The sequence below is a fragment of the Oncorhynchus mykiss genome, chromosome 13 (assembly GCF_057628025.1).
Source record: "Oncorhynchus mykiss isolate SJ-2025 chromosome 13, ASM5762802v1, whole genome shotgun sequence".
Classification (NCBI taxonomy): Eukaryota; Metazoa; Chordata; class Actinopteri; order Salmoniformes; family Salmonidae; genus Oncorhynchus; species Oncorhynchus mykiss.
In genome coordinates, this window is record NC_143034.1 from 75,968,250 (window position 1) to 75,995,350 (window position 27,101).

The following is a 27,101-nucleotide window of genomic DNA, read 5'->3' on the forward strand; positions in this document are numbered from 1 at the left end:
CCTTTATTGATTTAACAGTACTGTTGTGTTTTGAGGTCGAGCGAGGGAGAAAAGCTTAGGGACCTGCTGCCTTTCACTGAGGTATAGTAAGAACTGCCTGCTCCAACCAATCTCTTTTCCGCTTTTCTTGGCCGCTGCGGAAAATGTTTTAATGTGACGCAAACCGGAAGTGCATTCCCAAAGAAGGGATTAGGGGGCGGGGCCAAGATTAATTGTTAATGTGTGACTAAACTATCTTGCTGAACGTAAACACAACCCGAGAAGAAGACGGGTTGAAGATCTTCTGGTTTACATACTTGGTGGACCAGTCTGCCTGCGGGAATGCTCAATCCTCAAAGATCTTTATCTGAACTGCCAAAGATGTCGGGTCCAAGTCAAGCCGAGAGGGCTGTTTTGGTAAGCAAAACTGGAAGGGTCGGGATCATGACAAGCTAGCTAGCAGCATAAATGGGTTAACCTTGGCTCGCTAGTTATTCACCGACGTCTAGCTAGCTATTTTTCTAGCCAACTATTGATTGTTATTATGAGTGTATATTTTCTCATGCGATCTTCTTGCGTGATTAAAAGGGACGTTAAGGACACCTGCTCTGTCCATGACAGACTGACCAGGTGAAAGCTATGATCTCTTCAACCAGTGTAGACGAAGGGGAGGGACTGAGACCGGTTAATAAGGACTTTTTAGACTTGAGAGATGGATTGTGTATGTGTGCCATTCAGAGGGTGAACGGGCATGACAAAATATTGAAGTGCCTTTTGAACGGGGTAGGGTAGTAGGTGCCTGGTGCACCGATTTGTGTCAAGAACTGCAAAGCTGCTGGGTTTTTCCACGCTCAACAGTTTCCTGTGTGTATCAAGAATGGTCCACCACCCAAAAGACATCCAGCCAACTTGACACAACTGTGGGAAGCATTGGAGTCCACATGGGAGTCAGCATCCCTGTACGACTCAATATTAGGAAGGCGTCCTTCATGTTTTGTACACTCAATGCCGTAGCGCCTGACAGTGCCAAGAATATAACTGCTCTGCTGCCTTGCGTCGGCAAGCTCTGTTCTGCTGGTTGTCAATGACAACGTGATGTACAGTATGATCCAAGTCCTCATAATAGTCACATTGAATGATTGTCACATTTACAGCCTTCGATGGGTGAGTTCATTGCTGTACACAGCTCGATCTATAGATCCATAGGTGTCAAGCGTCACATTCAGTCCTCAAGGGTGGGCTTCATCCAAGAACTCCCCAGTGAGAGAAGATATATGCAGGGCTTTCTATATAGCTAGCTAGTATGCAGGGCTTTCTATATAGCTAGCTAGTATGCAGGGCTTTCTATATAGCTAGCTAGTATACAGACGCAGGTATCTTAAAGGTACTGGTATGTATGTAGATACACAGGCACAAGAGCAACATGTCTGTGTTGCTTCCTGTCAGATTACATTTCTCCTATAGCGTTAGAATGATTCACTCTAATTCTATGATTCCTGCATTCAGGGAAGTAGAACCACAGCATTCTCAGAACACCTGTGGAATTCTAATTGGAACCATGATAATGTGATCAATCTAGAACAGAATAAGCCTATCTATCTATCCTTATCTCTGCTGACCACCACAATAACTATCTTGTTTGTCTCCTCTCTCTCTCTTTCACCCCTCTCTCATTCACCCCACCCCTCTCTTGTTCTCTCCCTCCCTCCCTTCCTTCCCCTCAGGAGGAGGAGTTTAACTGGTTGCTGAAAGAGGAGGTCCATGCTGTTTTGAAGCAGCTCCAGGATATACTGAAGGTACATTTTAGCTCTGGGGTGAAGTTTCTCTTTTTTACAGATCTAAGATCAGCTTCCTCTCTCGCTATCCTAACCTTACCGTTAGTGGGGGAAAATCCCAAACTGATCCAAGATCAGCGTCTACAGTCGTGGCCAAAAGTTTTGAGAATGACATAAATACTAATTTTCACAAAGTCTGCTGCCTCAGTTTGTATGATGGCAATTTGCATATACTCCAGAATGTTATGAAGAGTGATCAGATGAATTGCAATTCATGTGATCAAACTCCCTCTTTGTCATGCAAATGAACTGAATCCCCCCCAAACATTTCCACTGCGTTTCAGCCCTGCCACAAAAGGACCAGCTGACATCATGTCAGTGATTCTCTTGTTAATTAACACAGGTGTGAGTGTTGACAAGGACAAGGCTGGAGATCACTCTGTCATGCAGATTGAGTTCGAATAACAGACTGGAAGCTTCAAAAGGAGGGTGGTGCTTGGAATCATTGTTTTTCCTCTGTCAACCATGACTACCTGCAAGGAAACACGTGCCATCATCATTGCTTTGCACAAAATGGGCTTCACAGGCAAGGATATTGCTGCCAGTAAAATTGCACTTAAATCAACCATTTATCGGATCATCAAGAACTTCAAGGAGAGCGGTTCAATTGTTGTGAAGAAGGCTTCAGGGCGCCCAAGAAAGTCCAGCAAGCGCCAGGACCATCTCCTAAAGTCGATTCAGCAGCGAGATCGGGGCACCACCAGTACAGAGCTTGCTCAGGAATGGCAGCAGGCAGGTGTGAGTGCATCTGCACGCACAGTGAGGCGAAGACTTATGGAGGATGGCCTGGTGTCAAGAAGGGCAGCAAAGAAGCCATTTCTCTCCAGGAAAAACATCAGGGACAGACTGATATTCTGCAAAAGGAACAGGGACTGGACTGCTGAGAACTGGGGTAAAGTCATTTTCTCTGATGAATCCCCTTTCCGGTTGTTTGGGACATCCGGAAAAAAGCTTGTCTGGAGAAGACCAGGTGAGCGCTATCATCAGTCCTGTGTCATGCCAACAGTAAAGCATCCTGAGACCATTCATGTGTGGGGTTGCTTCTCAGCCAAGGGACTGGGCTCACTCACAATTTTGCCTAAGAACACAGCCATGAATAAAGAATGGTACCAACACATCCTCCCGAGAGCAACTTCTCCCAACCAAACAGGAACAGTTTGGTGACGAACAGTGCCTTTTCCAGCATGAGGCCAAAAGTGATAACTAAGTGGCTCGGGGAACAAAACATTGATATTTTGGGTCCATGGCCAGGATATTCCCCAGAGCTTATTCCCATTGAAAACTTGTGGTCAATCCTCAAGAGGCGGGTGGACAAACAAAAACCCACAAATTCTGACAAACTCCAAGCATTGACTATGCAAGAATGGGCTGCCATCAGTCAGGATGTGGCCCAGAAGTTAATTGACAGCATGCCAGGGTGGTTTGCAGAGGTCTTGAAAAAAAAGGGTCAACACTGCAAATATTGACTCTTTGCATCAACTTCATGTAATTGTCAATAAAAGCATTTGACACTTATGAAATGCTTGTAATTATACTTCAGTTTTCCATAGTAACATCTGACAAAAATATCTAAAGACACTGAAGCAGCAAACTTTGGAAATTAATATTTGTGTCATTCTCAAAACTTTTGGCCACGACTGTAGGATCAACCTCACCCAACAACTAAGTATTGGCTCCAGAGGATCAAAGAGCTGGATCAATGATCACCACACAAGACTGTCACTGAGGTGTCTTAACACTGCTGAGTTGTCAATATTGGGTTGGACCTAGCTGTGGTACACTGACCCCATAGCCATCGATTGGACCTAGCTGTGGTACACTGACCCCATAGCCATCGATTGGACCTAGCTGTGGTACACTGACCCCAGAGCCATCGATTGGACCTAGCTGTGGTACACTGACCCCAGAGCCATCGAGGAGGATCCTGTAAGAGGAGATTATCATAACTAAGGATAAACCATGTAGAACAAGTGCATTCCAAGACATTTTAACTTTGGCTAGGTTGTGGTGTAACTAAATTCTTCAAATGTTGTTTGATTTCGGCGTACTGTTGTCAGAGTTGATTGCTATTTGTACTCGCGCTTCTCAAGACATTTTATTGAGTTATTGATGGAGATATTTACAGTGCTGTAACTAGATTGTGTACAGGTTTACTATACGGAACCAAAATATAAACACAACATACAGCAATTTCATTGATTTTACAGAGTTACAGTTCATATGAGGAAATCAGTCAAATGAAATGTATTCATTAGGTCCTAATCTATGGCTTTCACATGACTGGGAATACAGATATATGCATCTGTTGGTCACAGATACCTTGCAAAAAAAAATTGGGTCTCACAATGGGCCTCAGGATCTCGTTTACGGTATTTTTGTGCATTCAAAGTACCATAGATTAAAATGCAGTTGTGTTTGTTGTCCGTAGTTTATGCCTGCCCATACCATAACCCCACTGTCACCATGGGGCACTCTGTTCACAACGTTGATATCAGCAAAACGCTCGGCCACACAATGGCGTACAAATGGTCTGCGGTTGTGAGGCCGGTTGGACGCACTGCCAAATGCTCTAAAACGAGGTTGGAGGTGGCTTATAGTAGAGAAATGAACATTCACTTTCCTGGCAACATCCGGTGGACATTCCTGCAGTCAGCATGCCAATTGCACACTCCCTCAACTGGAGACATCTGTGGCATTGTGTTGTGTGAGACAACTGCACATTTTAGAGTGGTCTTTTATTGTCCCCAGCACAAGGTGCACCTGTGTAACCTTCTTGATATGCCACACCTGTCAGGTGGATGGATTATCTTGGCAAAGGAGAAATGCTCACTAACAGGGATGTAAACACATTTGAGAGAAATAATCTTTTTGTGCGTGTAGAACATTTCTGGGATCTTTTATTTCAGCTCATGAAACCCAGGGACCAACACTTCACATGTTGCATTTATATTCTTGTTCAGTGTAGATTGTGTCCTATATAACTAGATTGTGTCCTATATAACTAGATTGTGTCCTGTATAACTAGATTGTGTCCTGTATAACTAGATTGTGTCCTGTATAACTAGATTGTGTCCTGTATAACTAGACTGTGTTCTGTATAACTAGATTGTGTCCTGTATAACTAGATTGTGTCCTGTATAACTAGATTGTGTTCTATGTTTATGTCACCAGGAGGCATCCAGGAGATTCTCCATTCCTACCCCAGGACTGGAGAACCAATTGAAACAGGAGAACTTCATCCTGGGCAGCTCAACGTAAGTCTTGGAGGGATTCATTCGTTGATTTGATTGGTTAATTGATCAGTTGGGTGATTTGATTGGTTAATTGATCAGTTGGGTGATTTGATTGGTTGAGTTAGTGACTTTTGATTCTTTTATTAGCCATTTTAAAAACATTAAAATGTGTCTCCTTGATTCATAGCAATACAATAGACAATGTAACCCTCTTGTTCCTAGACCGTCAATGTAAATAAGAATTTGTTATTAACTGCCTTGCCTAGTTAAATAAAGGTCAAATAAATAAAAAATATTAAAATTCTCACACAACATGCATAACCAAATCAAGTTATTTTCTAATGGTCTGTTTTTGCGGGGTGATGTGATTCAATCTATAGAGCATGAAAATAGGCTTGTTATTGATGCCTTGTTGCACCTATTTAAAATTCAGAAGCCAGTCCCAACATGTCACCTGTGTGTGTGTGTGTGTGTGTGTGCACTTCAGGTCCATGGCTGTACTTCCTGTATGTGTCTTGGTGGAGGGAAAACTCCCGTCTGTTAACATCTTGTTATAGTGGAGGGCTTGTTTATACATTACACAACCTTCTGTTTACAGACACCACCAACAACACCTTTCTAATCTGCCGAGACTTGAGTCTATGACAAGGTGACATTATGACATAGGACTCAGGTCAACAGTAGTGTAGTGTGTAGGGGACAGGGTTCTGTCTGGGACTTCCACAGTGTCGTTATGACATAGGACTCAGGTCAACAGTAGTGTAGTGTGTAGGGGACAGGGTTCTGTCTGGGACTTCCACAGTGTCGTTATGACATAGGACTCAGGTCAACAGTAGTGTAGTGTGTAGGGGACAGGGTTCTGTCTGGGACTTCCACAGTGTCGTTAGGACAGTCTTGTGAGTCCTGCTGTCTTGTCTTCACAGCATGGACCAGGTGAAAGGAGTACTGACTCTACAGGGAGAAGCCCTGACTCAAGCTGTGAGTGTCTCTCCTTCCTCTGGTTCTAGACTGTTCTCTGTAAACATTCTCACCGGCAGTGTTTGACTGTGTTTTAGTACAGAGAACATGTCACAATGTCAGGTTCTGTCTGTAATGTGTTTTAGTAGAGAACATGTTACAATGTCAGGTTCTGTCTGTAATGTGTTTTAGTACAGAGAACATGTCACAATGTCAGGTTCTGTCTGTAATGTGTTTTAGTACAGAGAACATGTCATAATGTCAGGTTCTGTCTGTAATGTGTTTTAGTAGAGAGAACATGTTACAATGTCAGGTTCTGTCTGTAATGTGTTTTAGTACAGAGAACATGTTACAATGTCAGGTTCTGTCTGTAATGTGTTTGATTGCTTTGTCTTCACAGGACATCAATCTGAAAACTGCTAAAAGCAACCAAGTGATGCATTTCACATTCAGGGATGATAAGCACTGGAAATTACAACAGGTACTCTGTGTGTGTGTGTGTATATGTGTGGTTTCAAGTTGTAATGTCATGTGCACAAGTACAGTGAAATGCCTTTGTTGCAACCTCTAAACCAAGAATCATCAACTAGATTCAGTCACAACGTTTTCTTGAGACGATGGTCGGGAGTCAGAACAAAATAAAACCAATATTAATAGACTGCGAATTGACCTCAAGAAGCCTAAACAGATCTAATATTAGACTAAAACCATAATCATTTCAAACCTTGATTACATTTGGGGACATGGCCCTGCGTAGGGTGCCGTCTTTCAGACGGGACGTTAAAATGGGTGTCCTGACTCTGTGGTCATTCAAAATCCCATAGCATTTAATGTCAGAGTAGGGGTGTACACACTGGTGTCATGGTGAAATACCCAACCTGGCCACATTCCTAAATTCCCATCTCTCCCTCAGCTCTACTAATACTGTCTCTGTCCCCGTCTCTCCCTCAGATCTAATAATACTGACTCTGTCCCCGTCTCAGATCTAATAATACTGACTCTGTCCCCGTCTCAGATCTAATAATACTGACTCTGTCCCCGCCTCTCCCTCAGATCCAGGATGCTAGGAACCATGTGAACCAGGCTCTGCAGCTGCTGAGTGGTAGAGATGAGAGCTACCACTTTAAGACTGGGGCCGAGGTCAACAAGGTAGGAACACACACACAGCTACCACTATAAGACTGGGGCTGAGGGTAATGAGGTTAGTTTCCACCAGGGAAAACACTGATAATTACTGTCAGAAATAAACTGCTTTCTGTGTCATAGCGGAGCTAACAGGGAAGTGGTTTTCCTCTATTTTCTATGTCTTCACTACACACCATTAGTCTACACTACACACCATTAGTCTACACTACACACCATTAGTCTACACTACACACCATTAGTCTACACTACACATCACTACACATCATTAGTCTACACTACACATCACTACACACCATTAGTCTACACTACACATCACTACACACCATTAGTCTACACTACACATCACTACACACCATTAGTCTACACTACACATCACTACACACCATTAGTCTACACTACACATCACTACACACCATTAGTCTACACTACACATCACTACACACCATTAGTCTACACTACACATCACTACACACCATTAGTCTACACTACACATCACTACACACCATTAGTCTATACTACACATCACTACACATCATTAGTCTACACTACACATCATTAGTCTACACTACACATCATTAGACTACACTACACATCATTAGTCTACACTACACATCATTAGTCTACACTACACATCATTAGCCTACACTACACATCATTAGGTTACACTACACATCAATAGACTACACATCATTAGACTGCACACCATTAGTCTACACTACACACCATTAGTCTACACTACACATCATTAGACTACACTACACATCATTAGACTACACTACACACCATTAGACTACACTACACACCATTAGACTACACTACACACCATTAGACTACACTACACACCATTAGACTACACTACACACCATTAGACTACACTACACACCATTAGACTACACTACACACCATTAGACTACACTACACACCATTAGACTACACTACACATCATTAGACTACACTACACATCATTAGACTACACTACACATCATTAGACTACACTACACATCATTAGGTTACACTACACATCATTAGACTACACTACACATCATTAGACTACACTACACATCATTAGACTACACATCATTAGACTACACTACACATCATTAGACTACACTACACATCATTAGACTACACATTAGACTACACTACACATTAGACTACACATCATTAGTCTACACTACACAGCATTAGTCTACACTACACATCATTAGACTACACTACACATCATTAGACTACACTACACATCATTAGACTACACATCATTAGACTACACATTAGACTACACTACACATTAGACTACACATCATTAGTCTACACTACACACCATTAGACTACACATCATTAGACTACACTACACATCATTAGACTACACTACACATCATTAGACTACACTACACATCATTAGACTATACTACACATCATTAGTCTACACTACACACCATTAGACTACACATCATTAGACTACACTACACACCATTAGACTACACATCATTAGACTACACATTAGACTACACTACACATTAGACTACACATCATTAGTCTACACTACACAGCATTAGTCTACACTGCACATCATTAAACTACACTACACATCATTAGACTACACTACACATCATTAGACTACACTACACATCATTAGACTACACTACACATCATTAGACTACACTACACATCATTAGACTACACTACACATCATTAGACTACACTACACATCATTAGACTACACTACACATCATTAGACTACACTACACATCATTAGACTGCACTACACATCATTAGACTACACTACACATCATTAGACTACACTACACATCATTAGACTACACTACACATCATTAGACTACACATCATTAGACTACACATCATTAGGTTACACTACACATCATTAGGTTACATTACACATCATTAGGTTACACTACACACCATTAGACTACACACCATTAGACTACACTACACACCATTAGACTAGACTACACATCATTAGACTAGACTACACATCATTAGACTAGACTACACATCATTAGACTAGACTACACATCATTAGACTACACTACACATCATTAGACTACACTACACATCATTAGACTACACTACACATCATTAGACTACACTACACATCATTAGACTACACTACACATCATTAGACTACACTACACATCATTAGACTACACTACACATCATTAGACTACACTACACATCATTAGACTACACTACACATCATTAGACTACACTACACATCATTAGACTACACTACACATCATTAGACTACACATTAGACTACACAACATTAGACTACACATCATTAGACTACACTACACGCCATTAGACTACACTACACGCCATTAGACTACACTACACGCCATTAGACTACACTACACGCCATTAGACTACACTACACGCCATTAGACTACACTACACGCCATTAGACTACACTACACGCCATTAGACTACACTACACGCCATTAGACTCCACTACACGCCATTAGACTACACTACACATCATTAGGTTACACTACACATCATTAGGTTACATTACACATCATTAGGTTACACTACACACCATTAGACTACACACCATTAGACTACACTACACACCATTAGACTAGACTACACATCATTAGACTAGACTACACATCATTAGACTAGACTACACATCATTAGACTAGACTACACATCATTAGACTAGACTACACATCATTAGACTAGACTACACATCATTAGACTACACTACACATCATTAGACTACACTACACATCATTAGACTACACTACACATCATTAGACTACACTACACATCATTAGACTACACTACACATCATTAGACTACACTACACATCATTAGACTACACTACACATCATTAGACTACACTACACATCATTAGACTACACATTAGACTACACATTAGACTACACTACACATTAGACTACACATCATTAGACTACACTACACGCCATTAGACTACACTACACGCCATTAGACTACACTACACGCCATTAGACTACACTACACGCCATTAGCCTACACTACACGCCATTAGCCTACACTACACGCCATTAGCCTACACTACACATCATTAGACTACACTACACATCATTAGACTACACTACACATCATTAGACTACACTACACATCATTAGACTACACTACACGCCATTAGACTACACTACACGCCATTAGACTACACTACACGCCATTAGACTACACTACACGCCATTAGACTACACTACACGCCATTAGCCTACACTACACGCCATTAGCCTACACTACACATCATTAGACTACACTACACATCATTAGACTACACTACACATCATTAGGTTACACTACACATCATTAGTCTACACTACACATCATTAGTCTACACTACACATCATTAGACTACACTACACGCCATTAGACTACACTACACGCCATTAGACTACACTACACGCCATTAGCCTACACTACACGCCATTAGCCTACACTACACATCATTAGCCTACACTACACATCATTAGACTACACTACACATCATTAGACTACACTACACATCATTAGACTACACTACACATCATTAGGTTACACTACACATCATTAGACTACACTACACATCATTAGACTACACTACACATCATTAGACTACACTACTCATCATTAGACTACTCATCATTAGACTACACATTACACTACTCATCATTAGACTACACTACACACCATTAGACTACACTACACATCATTAGACTACACTACACATCATTAGACTACACTACACATCATTAGACTACACTACACACCATTAGACTACACTACACATCATTAGACTACACTACACATCATTAGACTACACTACACATCATTAGACTACACTACACATCATTAGACTACACTACGCATCATTAGACTACACTACACATCATTAGACTACACTACACATCATTAGACTACACTACACATCATTAGACTACACTACACATCATTAGGTTACACTACACATCATTAGACTACACTACGCATCATTAGACTACACTACACATCATTAGACTACACTACTCATCATTAGACTACACTACACATCATTAGACTACACTACTCATCATTAGACTACACTACTCATCATTAGACTACACTACACATCATTAGACTACACTACACATCATTAGACTACACTACTCATCATTAGACTACACATCATTAGACTACACATCATTAGTCTACACTACACATCATTAGACTACACTACACATCATTAGACTACACTACACATCATTAGACTACACTACTCATCGTTAGACTACACTACACATCATTAGACTACAACTTTGCTCCACCATGTACCCACCCGTTCATTACCAAGAACAACATTTCCATCCCAGAGTGCATCTCTTCATTTCCTCTATATATCTCAGAATGTGTTTGTTCCCAGTTGATTACGGTAGTTGATGATGACTGATGATGTCGTTGTTGTAGCTGATGGACGCGGTGATGCTCCAGCTGACCAGGGCTCGTAACCGCCTCACCACTCCGGCAGCCATGACCCTGCCGGAGCTGGCCACCAGCGGCCTCATGGTGAGTCTCTCATAGGTTTTAGGTCATAGCAGAGAAACTGGTCTCGCCGTCTACTGTATGCAATTTACATCACAATGACGCTCTCTCTCGCTCTCTCTCGCTCTCGCTCTCTCTCGCTCTCTCTCTCGCTCTCTCTCTCGCTCTCTCTCGCTCTCTCTCTCGCTCTCTCTCTCTCTCTCGCTCTCTCTCTCGCTCTCTCTCTCGCTCTCTCTCTCGCTCTCTCTCTCGCTCTCTCTCTCGCTCTCTCTCTCGCTCTCTCTCTCGCTCTCTCTCTCGCTCTCTCTCGCTCTCTCTCTCGTGCTCTCTCGCTCTCTCTCGCTCTCGCTCTCGCTCTCTCGCTCTCTCTCTCGCGCTCGCTCGCTCTCTCTCACTCGCTCTCTCTCGCTCTCTCTCTCTCTCCTTCTCCAGAAAATGTTCACTCCTCCAATGCCAGGCGACGTGATGGTGAACTTCTATATCAACCTGAGTAAGCTGTGTCTGACTGTCTACCAGCTGCACGCAATGCAGCCCAACACCACCAAGGTACACACTCACACTCTCATGCAGATACAGTCTGCGGATCGAATTCCATCCCTGAGACAACTTTCGCAACAAGATCACAGCTGTTAGTTTCTGTAATCACATGTGGTATTGTGAAGATGCATCAGTTTGTCTACCTGCGGTGTTTCAACAGAACTTCAAGCCATCTGGAAGCTCCGTGTTACACAACCCCGGAGCCATGTTGTAAGTTCTGCTTAATATAACGACTCACATCATGTCGGTCACTAACACCTCAGACGGGCTGTCTGTGGTCAGTACAGGACCTTTTCATGTCCGTTTCATATCTGGTTGATGTGAAGATATTCGTGTGTCTCTAACAATAGTAACTACCGTTTTTTAAAAATATATATATCTTTTTTTGTCACTAGTCAGCTGCATAGTAAATTATGCTTGTTGGGTCTAACCCTGGGTCCTCTCATTTCTGAACACTTTCACACACACACACTTCCCAACTTGTTTAAACACACACAGTGCCCTTTCCAATACATCCAACTGCTTTCTTGTTGTCGTTTTTATTGTTGACCTCTTTCCCTGCTGTCTCCCCCAGCGAGCTGAACAATGCTAAGTTTGAGGTGAGCCAGGTTCACAAGGTGGAGTGTGTTGTCCCCTGGCTCAACAACACCCTGATCTTCTTCACCATCTCACTGCAGCTCTGTCAGCAGCTCAAGGACAAGGTGGGTGACGTCTGTGGGCAGCAGGACACTTTTTTTCCCCCAACACTCCCCATTGGTCCACAGAATACACTGAAGTGAATGAGTAGCTGGCGGTATTGGCGTAGATTCAGGCTGTGGGTCAGTTGGTATGAAGTAGATTGATTCACCAGGTTCAAGTGTGTCCGTAACCTAAAGAAATGTCAGACTCAGAAAAGGAGAAGACGGGGAGAGCTGTTTTGCTTCTGTGAAAAAAAAGTTCTAAATGGTATGAAAAGTTGCTCATTGGAAACAAGAGTCTAAATCGTGCTTCTACACCTGCATTGCTTGCTGTTTGGGGTTTTAGGCTGGGTTTCTGTACAGCACTTTGAGATATCAGCTGATGTACGAAGGGCTATATAAATACATTTTGAGTTGAAATCGACTGAGAAGCAGAGAAGTTGTGGCGTATATCCCAGAAAACCATCAAACTGAAAGCTTATGTGCAACACAAAGCCAAGGCACTTCTTTTGTGATCTATATTATAAAACCTGTATTATATTGGCTCACATTAACTGGATTTTCCTCCTCCTCCTCCTTCTAGATTTCTGTCTTCTCTAGTTTCTGGAACTACCGACCGTTCTAACCTCCTGCAGCTAGCTGACCGTCAGAATGCCTAGGTGTTCTAACCTCCTGCAGCTAGCTGACCGTCAGAATGCCTAGGTGTTCTAACCTCCTGCAGCTAGCTGACCGTCAGAATGCCTAGGGGTTCTAACCTCCTGCAGCTAGCCGACCGTCAGAATGCCTAGGAGTTCTAACCTCCTGCAGCTAGCCGACCGTCAGAATGCCTAGGTGTTCTAACCTCCTGCAGCTAGCTGACCGTCAGAATGCCTAGGGGTTCTAACCTCCTGCAGCTAGCTGACCGTCAGAATGCATAGGTGTTCTAACCTCCTGCAGCTAGCCGACCGTCAGAATGCCTAGGAGTTCTAACCTCCTGCAGCTAGCCGACCGTCAGAATGCCTAGGTGTTCTAACCTCCTGCAGCTAGCTGACCGTCAGAATGCCTAGGGGTTCTAACCTCCTGCAGCTAGCTGACCGTCAGAATGCATAGGTGTTCTAACCTCCTGCAGCTTGCTGACTGTCAGAATGCCTAGGTGTTCTAACCTCCTGCAGCTAACTGACCATCAGCATGCCTAGGGGTTCTAACCTCCTGCAGCTAGCTGACCATCAGAATGCCTGGGGGTTCTAACCTCCTGCAGCTAGCTGACCATCAGAATGCCTGGGGGTTCTAACCTCCTGCAGCTAGTTGACCGTCAGAATGCCTAGGGGTTCTAACCTCCTGCAGCTAGCTGACCGTCAGAATGCCTAGGGGTTCTAACCTCCTCTGCTAGCTGACCGTCAGAATGCCTAGGTGTTCTAACCTCCTGCAGCTAGCTGACCGTCAGAATGCTTAGGTGTTCTAACCTCCTGCAGCTAGCTGACCGTCAGAATGCTTAGGTGTTCTAACCTCCTGCAGCTAGCTGACCGTCAGAATGCCTAGGTGTTCTAACCTCCTGCAGCTAGCTGACCGTCAGAATGCCTAGGTGTTCTAACCTCCTGCAGCTAGCTGACCGTCAGAATGCCTAGGGGTTCTAACCTCCTGCAGCTAGCTGACCGTCAGAATGCCTAGGGGTTCTAACCTCCTGCAGCTAGCTGACCGTCAGAATGCCTAGGTGTTCTAACCTCCTGCAGCTAGCTGACCGTCAGAATGCTTAGGTGTTCTAACCTCCTGCAGCTAGCTGACCGTCAGAATGCCTAGGGGTTCTAACCTCCTGCAGCTAGCTGACCGTCAGAATGCCTAGGGGTTCTAACCTCCTGCAGCTAGCTGACCGTCAGAATGCCTAGGTGTTCTAACCTCCTGCAGCTAGCTGACCGTCAGAATGCCTAGGGGTTCTAACCTCCTGTAGCTAGCTGACCGTCAGAATGCCTAGGGGTTCTAACCTCCTGCAGCTAGCTGACTGTCAGAATGCCTAGGTGTTCTAACCTCCTGCAGCTAGCTGACCGTCAGAATGCCTAGGTGTTCTAACCTCCTGCAGCTAGCTGACCGTCAGAATGCCTAGGTGTTCTAAACCTCCTGCAGCAAGCTGACCGTCAGAATGCCTTGGTGTTCTGTCCAAATCCTTCACACCAACCAACCCAGATAAAAGGGATGTCTTGAAAATATTGTCTGAATTGAAGTGGGTTTTGTTTGTATGATTTACAGGAGAACAGCCGGATCAAAGTTCATATACATTACCAGTGTTTAGTATTCCAGGGTTTAGGACCCATCCATGTGTTACAGCTGCTTTAATTCAGTCCCAAATCAAACCCTAACCCCTACACTACACTCCCTACTTGTGATGAAAGTATAGGACTAAGCAATATGGTGGGGCTACTACCATATTGCTATATCTATCCAATACATTCAGTGTTTCTCCTAGATGGGGGTCGTTAGCTTAATGACTAGAAGTCTATGGGAATGAATATAGGGGGAAACACTGCATGACTAGAAGTCTATGGAAATTAATATAGGGGGAAACACTGCATGACTAGAAGTCTATGGGAATGAATATAGGGGGAAACACTGCATGACTAGAAGTCTATGGGAATGAATATAGGGGAAAACACTGCATGACTAGAAGTCTATGGGAATGAATATAGGGGAAACACTGCATGACTAGAAGTCTATGGGAATGAATATAGGGGAAACACTGCATGACTAGAAGTCTATGGGAATGAATATAGGGGAAAACACTGCATGACTAGAAGTCTATGGGAATGAATATAGGGGAAACACTGCATGACTAGAAGTCTATGGAAATTAATATAGGGGGAAACACTGCATGACTAGAAGTCTATGGGAATGAATATAGGGGGAAACACTGCATGACTAGAAGTCTATGGGAATGAATATAGGGGAAACACTGAATTCTGATCTAGACAAGTAGGGACTAGGGGTTGATTTAGGATTGGGTGCATGTATCTCTCTGTGCGTCATCTGTTGTATAGTACTAACTAACTTGGTTGGACCTCCCTGTTGTATAGTTCTAACTAATTTGGACCTCCCTGTTGTATAGTTCTAACTAACTAGGACCTCCCTGTTGTATAGTTGTAACTAACTAGGACCTCCCTGTTGTATAGTTCTAACTAACTAGGACCTCCCTGTTGTATAGTTCTAACTAATTTGGACCTCCCTGTTGTATAGTACTAACTAACTTGGTTGGACCTCCGTTGAAGAGTACTAACTTGGACCTCCGTTGAAGAGTACTAACTTGGACCTCCCTGTTGTATAGTACTAACTAACTAGGACCTCCTTGTTGTATAGTACTAACTAACTTGGACCTCCCTGTTGTATAGTACCCAAGTACCCTTTTCACACTATAATAGCGACCAAAATATATTTTTAATTTAAATTTATCGTTTATTTGGGTAGGGACCGATACAAACGCATCGTCTTCTCCTACACGGTTCCAGCATCTACGGTTAATGAGTAACCAGGCCAGCTTGGTTTGCTCAGCAGTGTGAAAAAGGTATTGGAAACTAAATTTGTCAAGCAGATTGTCCTACTGTGGTAAACCATACTGTTATTTTGTGTAGACTACACTACTCAGCAGCAGTATACGTGTGTGACATGAAACAGTTACCGTGACTCTTCATAGTGAAATTAACTTGTAAGGTTTCTGACTCTATATTCCTTGGAATGCCGCTCTTATGTCAAGTGTAAAGGGAAACGGACATTCCCAGCTTTTGAAAAGTAAACGTTCTCCTCAACAATAAGCTGTTATTCGTCATTGTATCAGTTCATTTTAATGTGTTGTTTTGCTAATGTTTTTATTTATTCAATTGTTTTATTTTTGCACTTATGTTATTTTGCCTTTTGATGATTCCCTGTGAAGTGAAGATCCCATTCCAATGTCGAACAAAAATAATTATTACTGCAAGTGTTTTAAAATCTATATGTTGTGGACCATATGATCTATTATCTGTGCAATAAAGAGGTGTTATACAGGAGTGTTCGGTCAGTCAATCGGGGACAGATTCAATACAAAATATTATTTAATCATTTGAATGATACAATGTACCTGTTTCAACATTGAATTATGTTGTTAATATAATTAACTACATTAAAGTCATTGAATCAATACTACTACATTATCTATCGTTCCTCATTACATACACTTAAGAAGTTAAGTTTAAAGTACACAGTGTTGATTCCACTACATAAAGAGTTGGTGCCTAGTTTTTTTCATGAACCGTTAGTGAAAGCCCTTTAATCTTCTGGTTGTGACACTCGGTGACTGTTTTCACCTTGCCTCTCCTTTCTGGCGTCCTAGCAACAACCGCTAGCCGTGCAGGGAACAAGTAAACAAACTGATTCATATGACCTCCAATGACGTTCCACCATTAGACGGCGGCTAAACCGGGTTACCTCAGGGAGTGCAACATTTTCCAACAGTCAAAAGTAAATAGATGGAACCAGAATGAAAACAAGTTATACAACTCTTGGTTTGGCACACAGATTAAAAGTGCAAATTTTAAAGTGCATCGAAAAAAAATATATTATAAAAAGGACTAATCAATTTTCTAAGTGTCGTCATTGTGGAATCTTCTATTCTGTTCCGAGTTCCTTTCAGGTCTCCATTCCAAAGTTTTCATGACCCACTTTGTGTCTTCTCGGCTGTTGGGAAACACAGAGAGAGAGGAGGGGAAATCATGCATCTTTCAACACATCTTTATTCAGAGGACATGCAGTGAACGCTTGTCTGACACAGACTCCTTGATACAGCCATGCTAAATCTGGTCACACTAAAACAGACCCTCTATTGTAGGATGTGACTGACTCAAACGGATGGGTCTTCACCATGATACAAGACAGGATAGAGTCTGAATGACCATGACAGGATAGAGTCTGAATGACCATGATACAAGACAGGATAGAGTCTGAATGACCATGATACAAGACAGGATAGAGTCTGAATGACCATGACAGGATAGAGTCTGATTGACCATGATACATGACAGGATAGAGTCTGAATGACCATGACAGGATAGAGTCTGAATGACCATGATACATGACAGGATAGAGTCTGAATGACCATGACAGGATAGAGTCTGAATGACCATGACAGGATAGAGTCTGAATGACCATGATACATGACAGGATAGAGTCTGACTGACCATGACAGGATAGAGTCTGAATGACCATGATACAAGACAGGATAGAGTCTGATTGACCATGATACAAGACAGGATAGAGTCTGGATGACCATGACAGGATAGAGTCTGATTGACCATGATACATGACAGGATAGAGTCTGACTGACCATGACAGGATAGAGTCTGAATGACCATGATACAAGACAGGATAGAGTCTGAATGACCATGACAGGATAGAGTCTGAATGACCATGACAGGATAGAGTCTGAATGATCATGATACAAGACAGGATAGAGTCTGAATGACCATGATACATGACAGGATAGAGTCTGAATGATCATGATACAAGACAGGATAGAGTCTGAATGACCATGATACATGACAGGATAGAGTATGAATGACCATGATACAAGACAGGATAGAGTCTGAATGACCATGACAGGATAGAGTCTGAATGACCATGATACAAGACAGGATAGTCTGAATGACCATGACAGGATAGAGTCTGAATGACCATGACAGGATAGAGTATGAATGACCATGATACAAGACAGGATAGAGTCTGAATGACCATGACAGGATAGAGTCTGAATGACCATGATACAAGACAGGATAGAGTCTGAATGACCATGACAGGATAGAGTCTGAATGACCATGATACAAGACCGGATAGAGTCTGAATGACCATGATACAAGACAGGATAGAGTCTGAATGACCATGACAGGATAGAGTCTGAATGACCATGACAGGATAGAGTCTGAATGGCCATGACAGGATAGAGTCTGAATGGCCATGATACAAGACAGGATAGAGTCTGGCTGACCATGACAGGATAGAGTCTGAATGACCATGATACATGACAGGATAGAGTCTGAATGACCATGATACATGACAGGATAGAGTCTGAATGACCATGATACAAGACAGGATAGAGTCTGATTGACCATGATACAAGACAGGATAGAGTCTGAATGACCATGACAGGATAGAGTCTGAATGACCATGATCTGGGACCGGGCTATAGATACCAACAGATCTGGGACCAGGCTATAGATACCAACAGATCTGGGACCAGGCTATAGATACCAACAGATCTGGGACCAGGCTATAGATACCAACAGATCTGGGACCAGGCAATAGATACCAACAGATCTGGGACCAGGCTATAGATACCAACAGATCTGAGATCGGGCTATAGATACCAACAGATCTGAGATCGGGCTATAGATACCAACAGATCTGAGACCGGGCTATAGATATAAACAGATCTGAGACCAGGCTATAGATACCAACAGATCTGGGACCAGGCTATAGATACCAACAGATCTGAGACCAGGCTATAGATACCAACAGATCTGGGACCAGGCAATAGATACCAACAGATCTGGGACCAGGCAATAGATACCAACAGATCTGGGACCAGGCTATATACACAACACATTTCTCACAGAAACAGGCCATTAGATTTTATTGATTGATTGCTACATTACCTGTTCATCACAGCAGCAGCAGCAACAGCAGCGGATCAGAACCAGGACAACAAGCAGCAGAACCATGCCTGAAAGGATCAAGGTGGACAGTCAATTGTGTGTGTGTGTGTGTGTGTGTGTGTGTGTGTGTGCGCGTGTGTATTCCTACCGATGAAGATGAAGAAGACAGCGAAGGAGGCGATGTCCCAGTCAGACTGGAACAGCTGTTTAGACTGCAGTCTGGACACCACGTCTGTAAACTGATCCTTAAACTCTTCCTGTAGGCTCCTCTGGTCCATGGCTATAGCTGGGCTAGAATTCGTCTCAGTAAGGGTTAACACACTGGAGAAGAACAGTATAGGGTTTATTATGATTATAAAATACAGGACACACTGGGAGAAGAGACGTGGTTCTGATATAGACTACAAGGTTTCTCTGGTCCATAACTGTACCAGTCAGGGTTAGTACAGGACACACTGGGAGAAGAGACGTGTGGTAATTCTCTATAGACAAGTACAATGCAACTGACTGGCTGGCTATGACGGTCTATAAAGTAGGCCTAAAATATACAAACCAATACGTTATTTCATTGTAAGGGAGATCATGCTGCATTTTGAATGTACCTCATAAACTGGATCAGAGTTCAGCGTACCTGCTCTGACCTAGACACAGTACTTTTCTCCTGATCACTTTCACATAGACTACTATGATGAGATATAGATCAACTAGCCAAATACAGACTCTATTTTACATCTAAAAATGACACTATTTGCTTTGAACTTCTTTACCACAAGACCAACATCATTATCGTTGTTTGACTGACTGTAACATCTTGATGAATTACAGCCTCAGACTTTCACTTTAAAATAATATTCCAAGATTACCTATATATCTGACTTTACTTGAACATAAACAATTACAGTAAACTCATATTTTCGGTAGTAATCAAACACGTTTCTATATATTTTTCCGAAGTTCATTGTACCTGTAACTCGAACAAGCTCCAGTTTTTTGTTCTCTCTTCTTCCGGGTACCTGTCCGACTGACGCACCTGTCGCCGTGTGAGTCACTGTACACACTGATTTGCATGGGGCAAGGGTAGGTTGTTTGAATCCTGCTTCATTTCCTCCGAGTAGATCTAAAGGTGTCTCGTGATCATGGACTTACCGAAGTTGAGAGATATTGCCAGTCATTTCCACCATTGCTCTTGGCCATGTCTTTTCAAAGGAAACTTTTATGATGTGACTGGAGGAAATAAAGTCAGAACAATTCATATGTGTGACGCATGTATATAAAACTAGCATTTGTCATAGCTACATTTCTGTTTTCATTGCAGTAAATTAAAAATTTATTTTTTTCTATCGTAAACCAGCTGATTTACATAATTCAAGGAATAGCAATATTGTGTCAGGTTGAGTTTCGGTCATATGATGTATTGTAGTAACATATTAGTTCCGTATGAGGCGCTGTTACTTTCCCGGCTCCTCATTTTCCGTTTTTCACCTCTGATGCATTGTTTACGTGGAAGTGAGTTTCGCTCCGTCTTCCGGGTTGTAGATCCTTCAGGTTGGCATTTCGTTTACAGCGAAGCTCAGCTGCGATGGCCGTGGTTCCTGCTCAATCTCTCCGGGTTTCGGATATCCGAGACCCGACGGTTCTGTTCGAGCGGTACAACACCGAGGAGATACGCGGCATCGAGCGGAATGTCCGCGGAGAGATCGAGCACAAGAAGGAGGAACTTCGTCAGATGGTGGGCGAGCGGTACCGCGATTTGATCGACGCCGCCGACACCATCGGAGAGATGCGTCAGTGTTCGGAGAGCGTGGTTACGTCCATCCAGGACATGCACCGCTATTGCCACAAGCTGAAACAGGGGAAAAGCGTTCCCCAAAGCAACAGCAAAGAAGAGGTATGTGGCTCCATTGTGATGGCTAACGAGCGGTGGTGATGGCTAACTAGTTCTGTTGATTTAGATAGCAAACTGTTCTGCAGAATACCATTCCCGGATCCCTTCTGGACAGGTTGTGATGTGTGATTAGACTCCGACAGGTTCCACCCGTTGTGAGATGATTGGTATATGTCAATGATGGGTATATCGGTGTGAGTTTCAATATCTACTACACCCTATATCTCTGTGTGATTATCTCTCTGCCTGTCCCTTTATTTATGTATGTAATGTAGCCTGTCTTAGGCCAGCTCTCACATCAAGTCCCAGGAGAGGTTCTACACCTTGGCCTCTCAGATCAATCACTGTGTATCCCTGTGATTATCTCTGTCTGTATGTGTTTATAAACTCTCTCTTTTTTCACACCAGGTCCAGAGGCAGTCCCAGGAGAAGTTCTACACCATGGCCTCTCAGATCAAGCTGCTGCTGGAGATCCCAGAGAGGATCTGGAGTTCCATGGAGGCCTCTCAGTACCTGCAGGCAAAGACACTTATTACTAAGACAGTGGACTGTTAGCATTTCCCATAGGAAGACACTGCATACTTAGCCGTCGTTGCTAATACTAGCTGGGCATGGCCAATGATTTATGTAAACCCACATCATAGGGCACTGCTAATGCTAACTCTTGGTTTAATGGACACTCCTGACCAGCCAACCAATATTTCATTTCAGAATTGGTTAAAATTAGGTTATGGTCAGTTTTAGAGATTGGGTAGTCGGGCTGTCAATGGGATGCTGGTCAGAAAAGCCCTTATAGCCTCTCCCTGGTTTACCACCCTCTTTGCTGCAGGCCACACAGCTCTACCTGCTCTGCTGCCACCTGCACAGACAGCTCCACCTGGAGGCTGGAGGACCACAGTACAGCCCCGTCCTCGCCCGCTTCCCCATCCTGGTCAGGCAGGTGGCTGCTGCTGGACACTTCAGGTGAATGTCACCGTGATGTAATTTTGGATGAGGGAGACGATTATCAAATCTGGATTTTCTGTGAAATTGAAGAGCCTACCTCAGCAGGGCTAGAAGCACCACATTCAATATAGGGGCACCACATTCGATATAGGAGCACCACATTCAATATAGGAGCACCACATTCAATATAGGAGCACCACATTCAATATAGGGGCACCACATTCAATATAGGGGCACCACATTCGATATAGGGGCACCACATTCGATATAGGGGCACCACATTCGATATAGGAGCACCGCATTCAATATAGGAGCACCGCATTCAATATAGGAGCGCCACATTCAATATCGGAGCGCCACATTCAATATAGGGGCACCACATTTGATATAGGAGCACCACATTCAATATAGGAGCACCACATTCAATATAGGAGCACCACATTCAATATAGGGGCACCACATTCAATATAGGGGCACCACATTCGATATAGGAGCACCGCATTCAATATAGGAGCACCGCATTCAATATAGGAGCGCCACATTCAATATCGGAGCGCCACATTCAATATAGGAGCACTCTCTCTCTCTTCTACCCCCCTCCCAGGTCCACCATTTTGCTGGACAGTAAGTCAGTCCTGCGTGGTCGGGCGGTGTCTGACCAAGCCATCGCTGAGGCCCTAGTGTCCACCATGCTCCTCGAGGACAGCTCTCCACGTCAGGCTCTGGCTGACTTCCTCCTGGCTAGGAAGGCCTCTATCCAACAGCTACTCAACCAGCCACAGCATGGTACTAGTATATACCACTGTACCACAATACAATACCACACATACTTCCTACACAATACTACCAGCCACAACATGGTACTAGTATATACCACTGTACCACAATACAACCAGCCACAGCATGGTACTAGTATATACCACTGTACCACAATACAATACCACACATACTTCCTACACAATACACAACATATCATCCAACACAATACGTAACACAACATCCTACACAATACACAACACAACATCCAACACAATACACAACATCCTACACAATACACAACACCACATCCTACACAACATCCTACACAACACACAACACAATGCAACACCCTACATAACATCCTACACAATACACAACAATACATCCAACACAATACACATCATCCTACACAATACACAACACCACATCCAACACAATATCCTATACAATACACAACACAACATCCTACACAACACAATACACAATACAACATCCTACACAATACAACATATTACAGCCTTGACACTTCCACCCCAAGTCAACATGTCCTGTTATCACACTTCCACTCCAAGTCAACATGTCCTGTTATCACACTTCCTCTCCCCTGTTATCACACTTCCTCTCCCCTGTTATCACACTTCCTCTCCAAGTCAACATGTCCTGTTATCACACTTCCACTCCAAGTCAAGATGTCCTGTTATCACACTTCCTCTCCAAGTCAACATGTCCTGTTATCACACTTCCTCTCCAAGTCAACATGTCCTGTTATCACACTTCCTCTCCCCTGTTATCACACTTCCTCTCCAAGTCAACATGTCCTGTTATCACACTTCCTCTCCCCTGTTATCACACTTCCACTCCCCTGTTATCACACTTCCTCTCCAAGTCAACATGTCCTGTTATCACACTTCCTCTCCCCTGTTATCACACTTCCACTCCCCTGTTATCACACTTCCACTCCCCTGTTATCACACTTCCTCTCCAAGTCAACATTCCCTGTTATCACACTTCCACCCCAAGTCAACATGTCCTGTTATCACACTTCCTCTCCAAGTCAACATGTCCTGTTATCACACTTCCTCTCCCCTGTTATCACACTTCCACCCCAAGTCAACATGTCCTGTTATCACACTTCCTCTCCCCTGTTATCACACTTCCACCCCAAGTCAACATGTCCTGTTATCACACTTCCTCTCCCCTGTTATCACACTTCCACTCCCCTGTTATCACACTTCCTCTCCAAGTCAACATGTCCTGTTATCACACTTCCACTCCAAGTCAACATGTCCTGTTATCACACTTCCACTCCCCTGTTATCACACTTCCTCTCCAAGTCAACATGTCCTGTTATCACACTTCCACTCCAAGTCAACATGTCCTGTTATCACACTTCCACTCCCCTGTTATCACACTTCCACCCCAAGTCAACATGTCCTGTTATCACACTTCCTCTCCAAGTCAACATGTCCTGTTATCACACTTCCTCTCCCCTGTTATCACACTTCCTCTCCCCTGTTATCACACTTCCACTCCAAGTCAACATGTCCTGTTATCACACTTCCACTCCAAGTCAACATGTCCTGTTATCACACTTCCTCTCCAAGTCAACATGTCCTGTTATCACACTTCCTCTCCAAGTCAACATGTCCTGTTATCACACTTCCTCTCCCCTGTTATCACACTTCCTCTCCAAGTCAACATGTCCTGTTATCACACTTCCTCTCCCCTGTTATCACACTTCCTCTCCAAGTCAACATGTCCTGTTATCACACTTCCTCTCCCCTGTTATCACACTTCCTCTCCCCTGTTATCACACTTCCACTCCCCTGTTATCACACTTCCACTCCCCTGTTATCACACTTCCTCTCCCCTGTTATCACACTTCCACCCCAAGTCAACATGTCCTGTTATCACACTTCCTCTCCCCTGTTATCACACTTCCACCCCAAGTCAACATGTCCTGTTATCACACTTCCTCTCCCCTGTTATCACACTTCCACTCCCCTGTTATCACACTTCCTCTCCAAGTCAACATGTCCTGTTATCACACTTCCACTCCAAGTCAACATGTCCTGTTATCACACTTCCACTCCCCTGTTATCACACTTCCTCTCCAAGTCAACATGTCCTGTTATCACACTTCCACTCCAAGTCAACATGTCCTGTTATCACACTTCCACTCCCCTGTTATCACACTTCCACCCCAAGTCAACATGTCCTGTTATCACACTTCCACTACAAGTCAACATGTCCTGTTATCACACTTCCTCTCCCAAGTCAACATGTCCTATTATCACACTTCCACTCCAAGTCAACATGTCCTGTTATCACACTTCCATCCCAAGTCAACATGTCCTGTTATCACACTTCCTCTCCCCTGTTATCACACTTCCATCCCAAGTCAACATGTCCTGTTATCACACTTCCTCTCCCCTGTTATCACACTTCCATCCCAAGTCAACATGCCCTGTTATCACACTTTCTCTCCAAGTCAACATGTCCTGTTATCACACTTCCTCTCCAAGTCAACATGTCCTGTTATCACACTTCCTCTCCCCTGTTATCACACTTCCATCCCAAGTCAACATGTCCTGTTATCACACTTCCTCTCCCCTGTTATCACACTTCCACCCCAAGTCAACATGTCCTGTTGTCACACTTCCTCTCCCCTGTTATCACACTTCCACCCCAAGTCAACATGTCCTGTTATCACACTTCCTCTCCAAGTCAACATGCCCTGTTATCACACTTTCTCTCCAAGTCAACATGTCCTGTTATCACACTTCCTCTCCAAGTCAACATGTCCTGTTATCACACTTCCTCTCCAAGTCAACATGTCCTGTTATCACACTTCCTCTCCCCTGTTATCACACTTCCTCTCCAAGTCAACATGTCCTGTTATCACACTTCCTCTCCAAGTCAACATGTCCTGTTATCACACTTCCTCTCCCCTGTTATCACACTTCCTCTCCCCTGTTATCACACTTCCTCTCCAAGTCAACATGTCCTGTTATCACACTTCCTCTCCAAGTCAACATGTCCTGTTATCACACTTCCTCTCCAAGTCAACATGTCCTGTTATCACACTTCCACTCCCCTGTTATCACACTTCCACCCCAAGTCAACATGTCCTGTTATCACACTTCCTCTCCAAGTCAACATGTCCTGTTATCACACTTCCTCTCCCCTGTTATCACACTTCCTCTCCCCTGTTATCACACTTCCACTCCAAGTCAACATGTCCTGTTATCACACTTCCACTCCAAGTCAACATGTCCTGTTATCACACTTCCTCTCCAAGTCAACATGTCCTGTTATCACACTTCCTCTCCAAGTCAACATGTCCTGTTATCACACTTCCTCTCCCCTGTTATCACACTTCCTCTCCAAGTCAACATGTCCTGTTATCACACTTCCTCTCCCCTGTTATCACACTTCCTCTCCAAGTCAACATGTCCTGTTATCACACTTCCTCTCCCCTGTTATCACACTTCCTCTCCCCTGTTATCACACTTCCACTCCCCTGTTATCACACTTCCACTCCCCTGTTATCACACTTCCTCTCCCCTGTTATCACACTTCCACCCCAAGTCAACATGTCCTGTTATCACACTTCCTCTCCCCTGTTATCACACTTCCACCCCAAGTCAACATGTCCTGTTATCACACTTCCTCTCCCCTGTTATCACACTTCCACTCCCCTGTTATCACACTTCCTCTCCAAGTCAACATGTCCTGTTATCACACTTCCACTCCAAGTCAACATGTCCTGTTATCACACTTCCACTCCAAGTCAACATGTCCTGTTATCACACTTCCACTCCCCTGTTATCACACTTCCACCCCAAGTCAACATGTCCTGTTATCACACTTCCACTACAAGTCAACATGTCCTGTTATCACACTTCCTCTCCCAAGTCAACATGTCCTATTATCACACTTCCACTCCAAGTCAACATGTCCTGTTATCACACTTCCATCCCAAG

General features: G+C 43.5%; 3 protein-coding genes across 7 annotated transcripts in view; 2 read left to right on the forward strand and 1 right to left on the reverse strand.

Annotated features, from left to right (window-relative positions):
- Window positions 1-17: 17 nt before the first annotated feature.
- On the forward strand, window positions 18-17,025 carry rogdi (rogdi atypical leucine zipper). 2 transcript variants are annotated; one of them, XM_036942024.2, is made up of 11 exons: window positions 18-396; window positions 1,704-1,775; window positions 4,986-5,068; window positions 5,971-6,025; window positions 6,405-6,485; window positions 7,058-7,153; window positions 11,594-11,692; window positions 12,101-12,214; window positions 12,366-12,415; window positions 12,780-12,906; window positions 13,466-16,889. In XM_036942024.2, the coding sequence occupies exons 1-11, from the start codon at window positions 322-324 to the stop codon at window positions 13,505-13,507; spliced, it is 894 nt and encodes a 297-aa protein (XP_036797919.1). In that variant the 5' UTR covers window positions 18-321; the 3' UTR covers window positions 13,508-16,889. The 2 variants fall into 2 exon arrangements, with proteins under 2 accessions (XP_036797919.1, XP_036797920.1); XM_036942025.2 differs by lacking the exon at window positions 18-396 and adding an exon at window positions 993-1,143 and having other exon boundaries at window positions 13,466-17,025.
- On the reverse strand, window positions 16,917-20,549 carry smim22 (small integral membrane protein 22). Of its 2 annotated transcripts, none has more exons than XM_090197692.1 (4): window positions 20,491-20,549; window positions 19,675-19,828; window positions 19,527-19,594; window positions 16,917-17,556 (listed from the first exon to the last, which is right to left on the reverse strand). In XM_090197692.1, the coding sequence occupies exons 2-4, from the start codon at window positions 19,802-19,804 to the stop codon at window positions 17,509-17,511; spliced, it is 246 nt and encodes an 81-aa protein (XP_090053818.1). In that variant the 5' UTR covers window positions 19,805-19,828; window positions 20,491-20,549; the 3' UTR covers window positions 16,917-17,508. The 2 variants fall into 2 exon arrangements, with proteins under 2 accessions (XP_090053818.1, XP_021414734.1); XM_021559059.3 differs by having other exon boundaries at window positions 19,675-19,847.
- Window positions 20,550-20,573: 24 nt separating this feature from the next.
- Window positions 20,574-27,101, forward strand: part of cog1 (component of oligomeric golgi complex 1) — a 34,560-nt gene continuing 28,032 nt past the window's right edge. Inside the window, exons 1-4 of one of the 3 annotated variants that reach the window (XM_090197675.1) lie at window positions 20,574-21,414; window positions 21,820-21,930; window positions 22,241-22,374; window positions 22,961-23,142. In XM_090197675.1, coding sequence (XP_090053801.1) covers window positions 21,106-21,414; window positions 21,820-21,930; window positions 22,241-22,374; window positions 22,961-23,142 — 736 coding nt within the window. In that variant the 5' untranslated portion in view covers window positions 20,574-21,105. Of the gene's footprint in view, window positions 21,415-21,819; window positions 21,931-22,240; window positions 22,375-22,960; window positions 23,263-27,101 lie in introns of all 3 variants that reach the window. The other 2 variants (XM_090197674.1, XM_090197676.1) reach the window with 2 other exon arrangements.

Coding starts and splice junctions, on each gene's coding strand:
- rogdi (XM_036942024.2), top strand. CDS start 322: ATGCTCAATCCTCAAAGATCTTTATCTGAACTGCCAAAGATGTCGGGT. Junction 7,154..11,593: donor CTGGGGCCGAGGTCAACAAG/GTAGGAACACAC, acceptor TCGTTGTTGTAG/CTGATGGACGCGGTGATGCT. Junction 12,215..12,365: donor TGCAGCCCAACACCACCAAG/GTACACACTCAC, acceptor GTGTTTCAACAG/AACTTCAAGCCATCTGGAAG.
- smim22 (XM_090197692.1), bottom strand. CDS start 19,804: ATGGACCAGAGGAGCCTACAGGAAGAGTTTAAGGATCAGTTTACAGAC. Junction 19,595..19,674: donor TGTCTTCTTCATCTTCATCG/GTAGGAATACAC, acceptor TGATCCTTTCAG/GCATGGTTCTGCTGCTTGTT. Junction 17,557..19,526: donor GCTGCTGCTGTGATGAACAG/GTAATGTAGCAA, acceptor GTTTCCCAACAG/CCGAGAAGACACAAAGTGGG.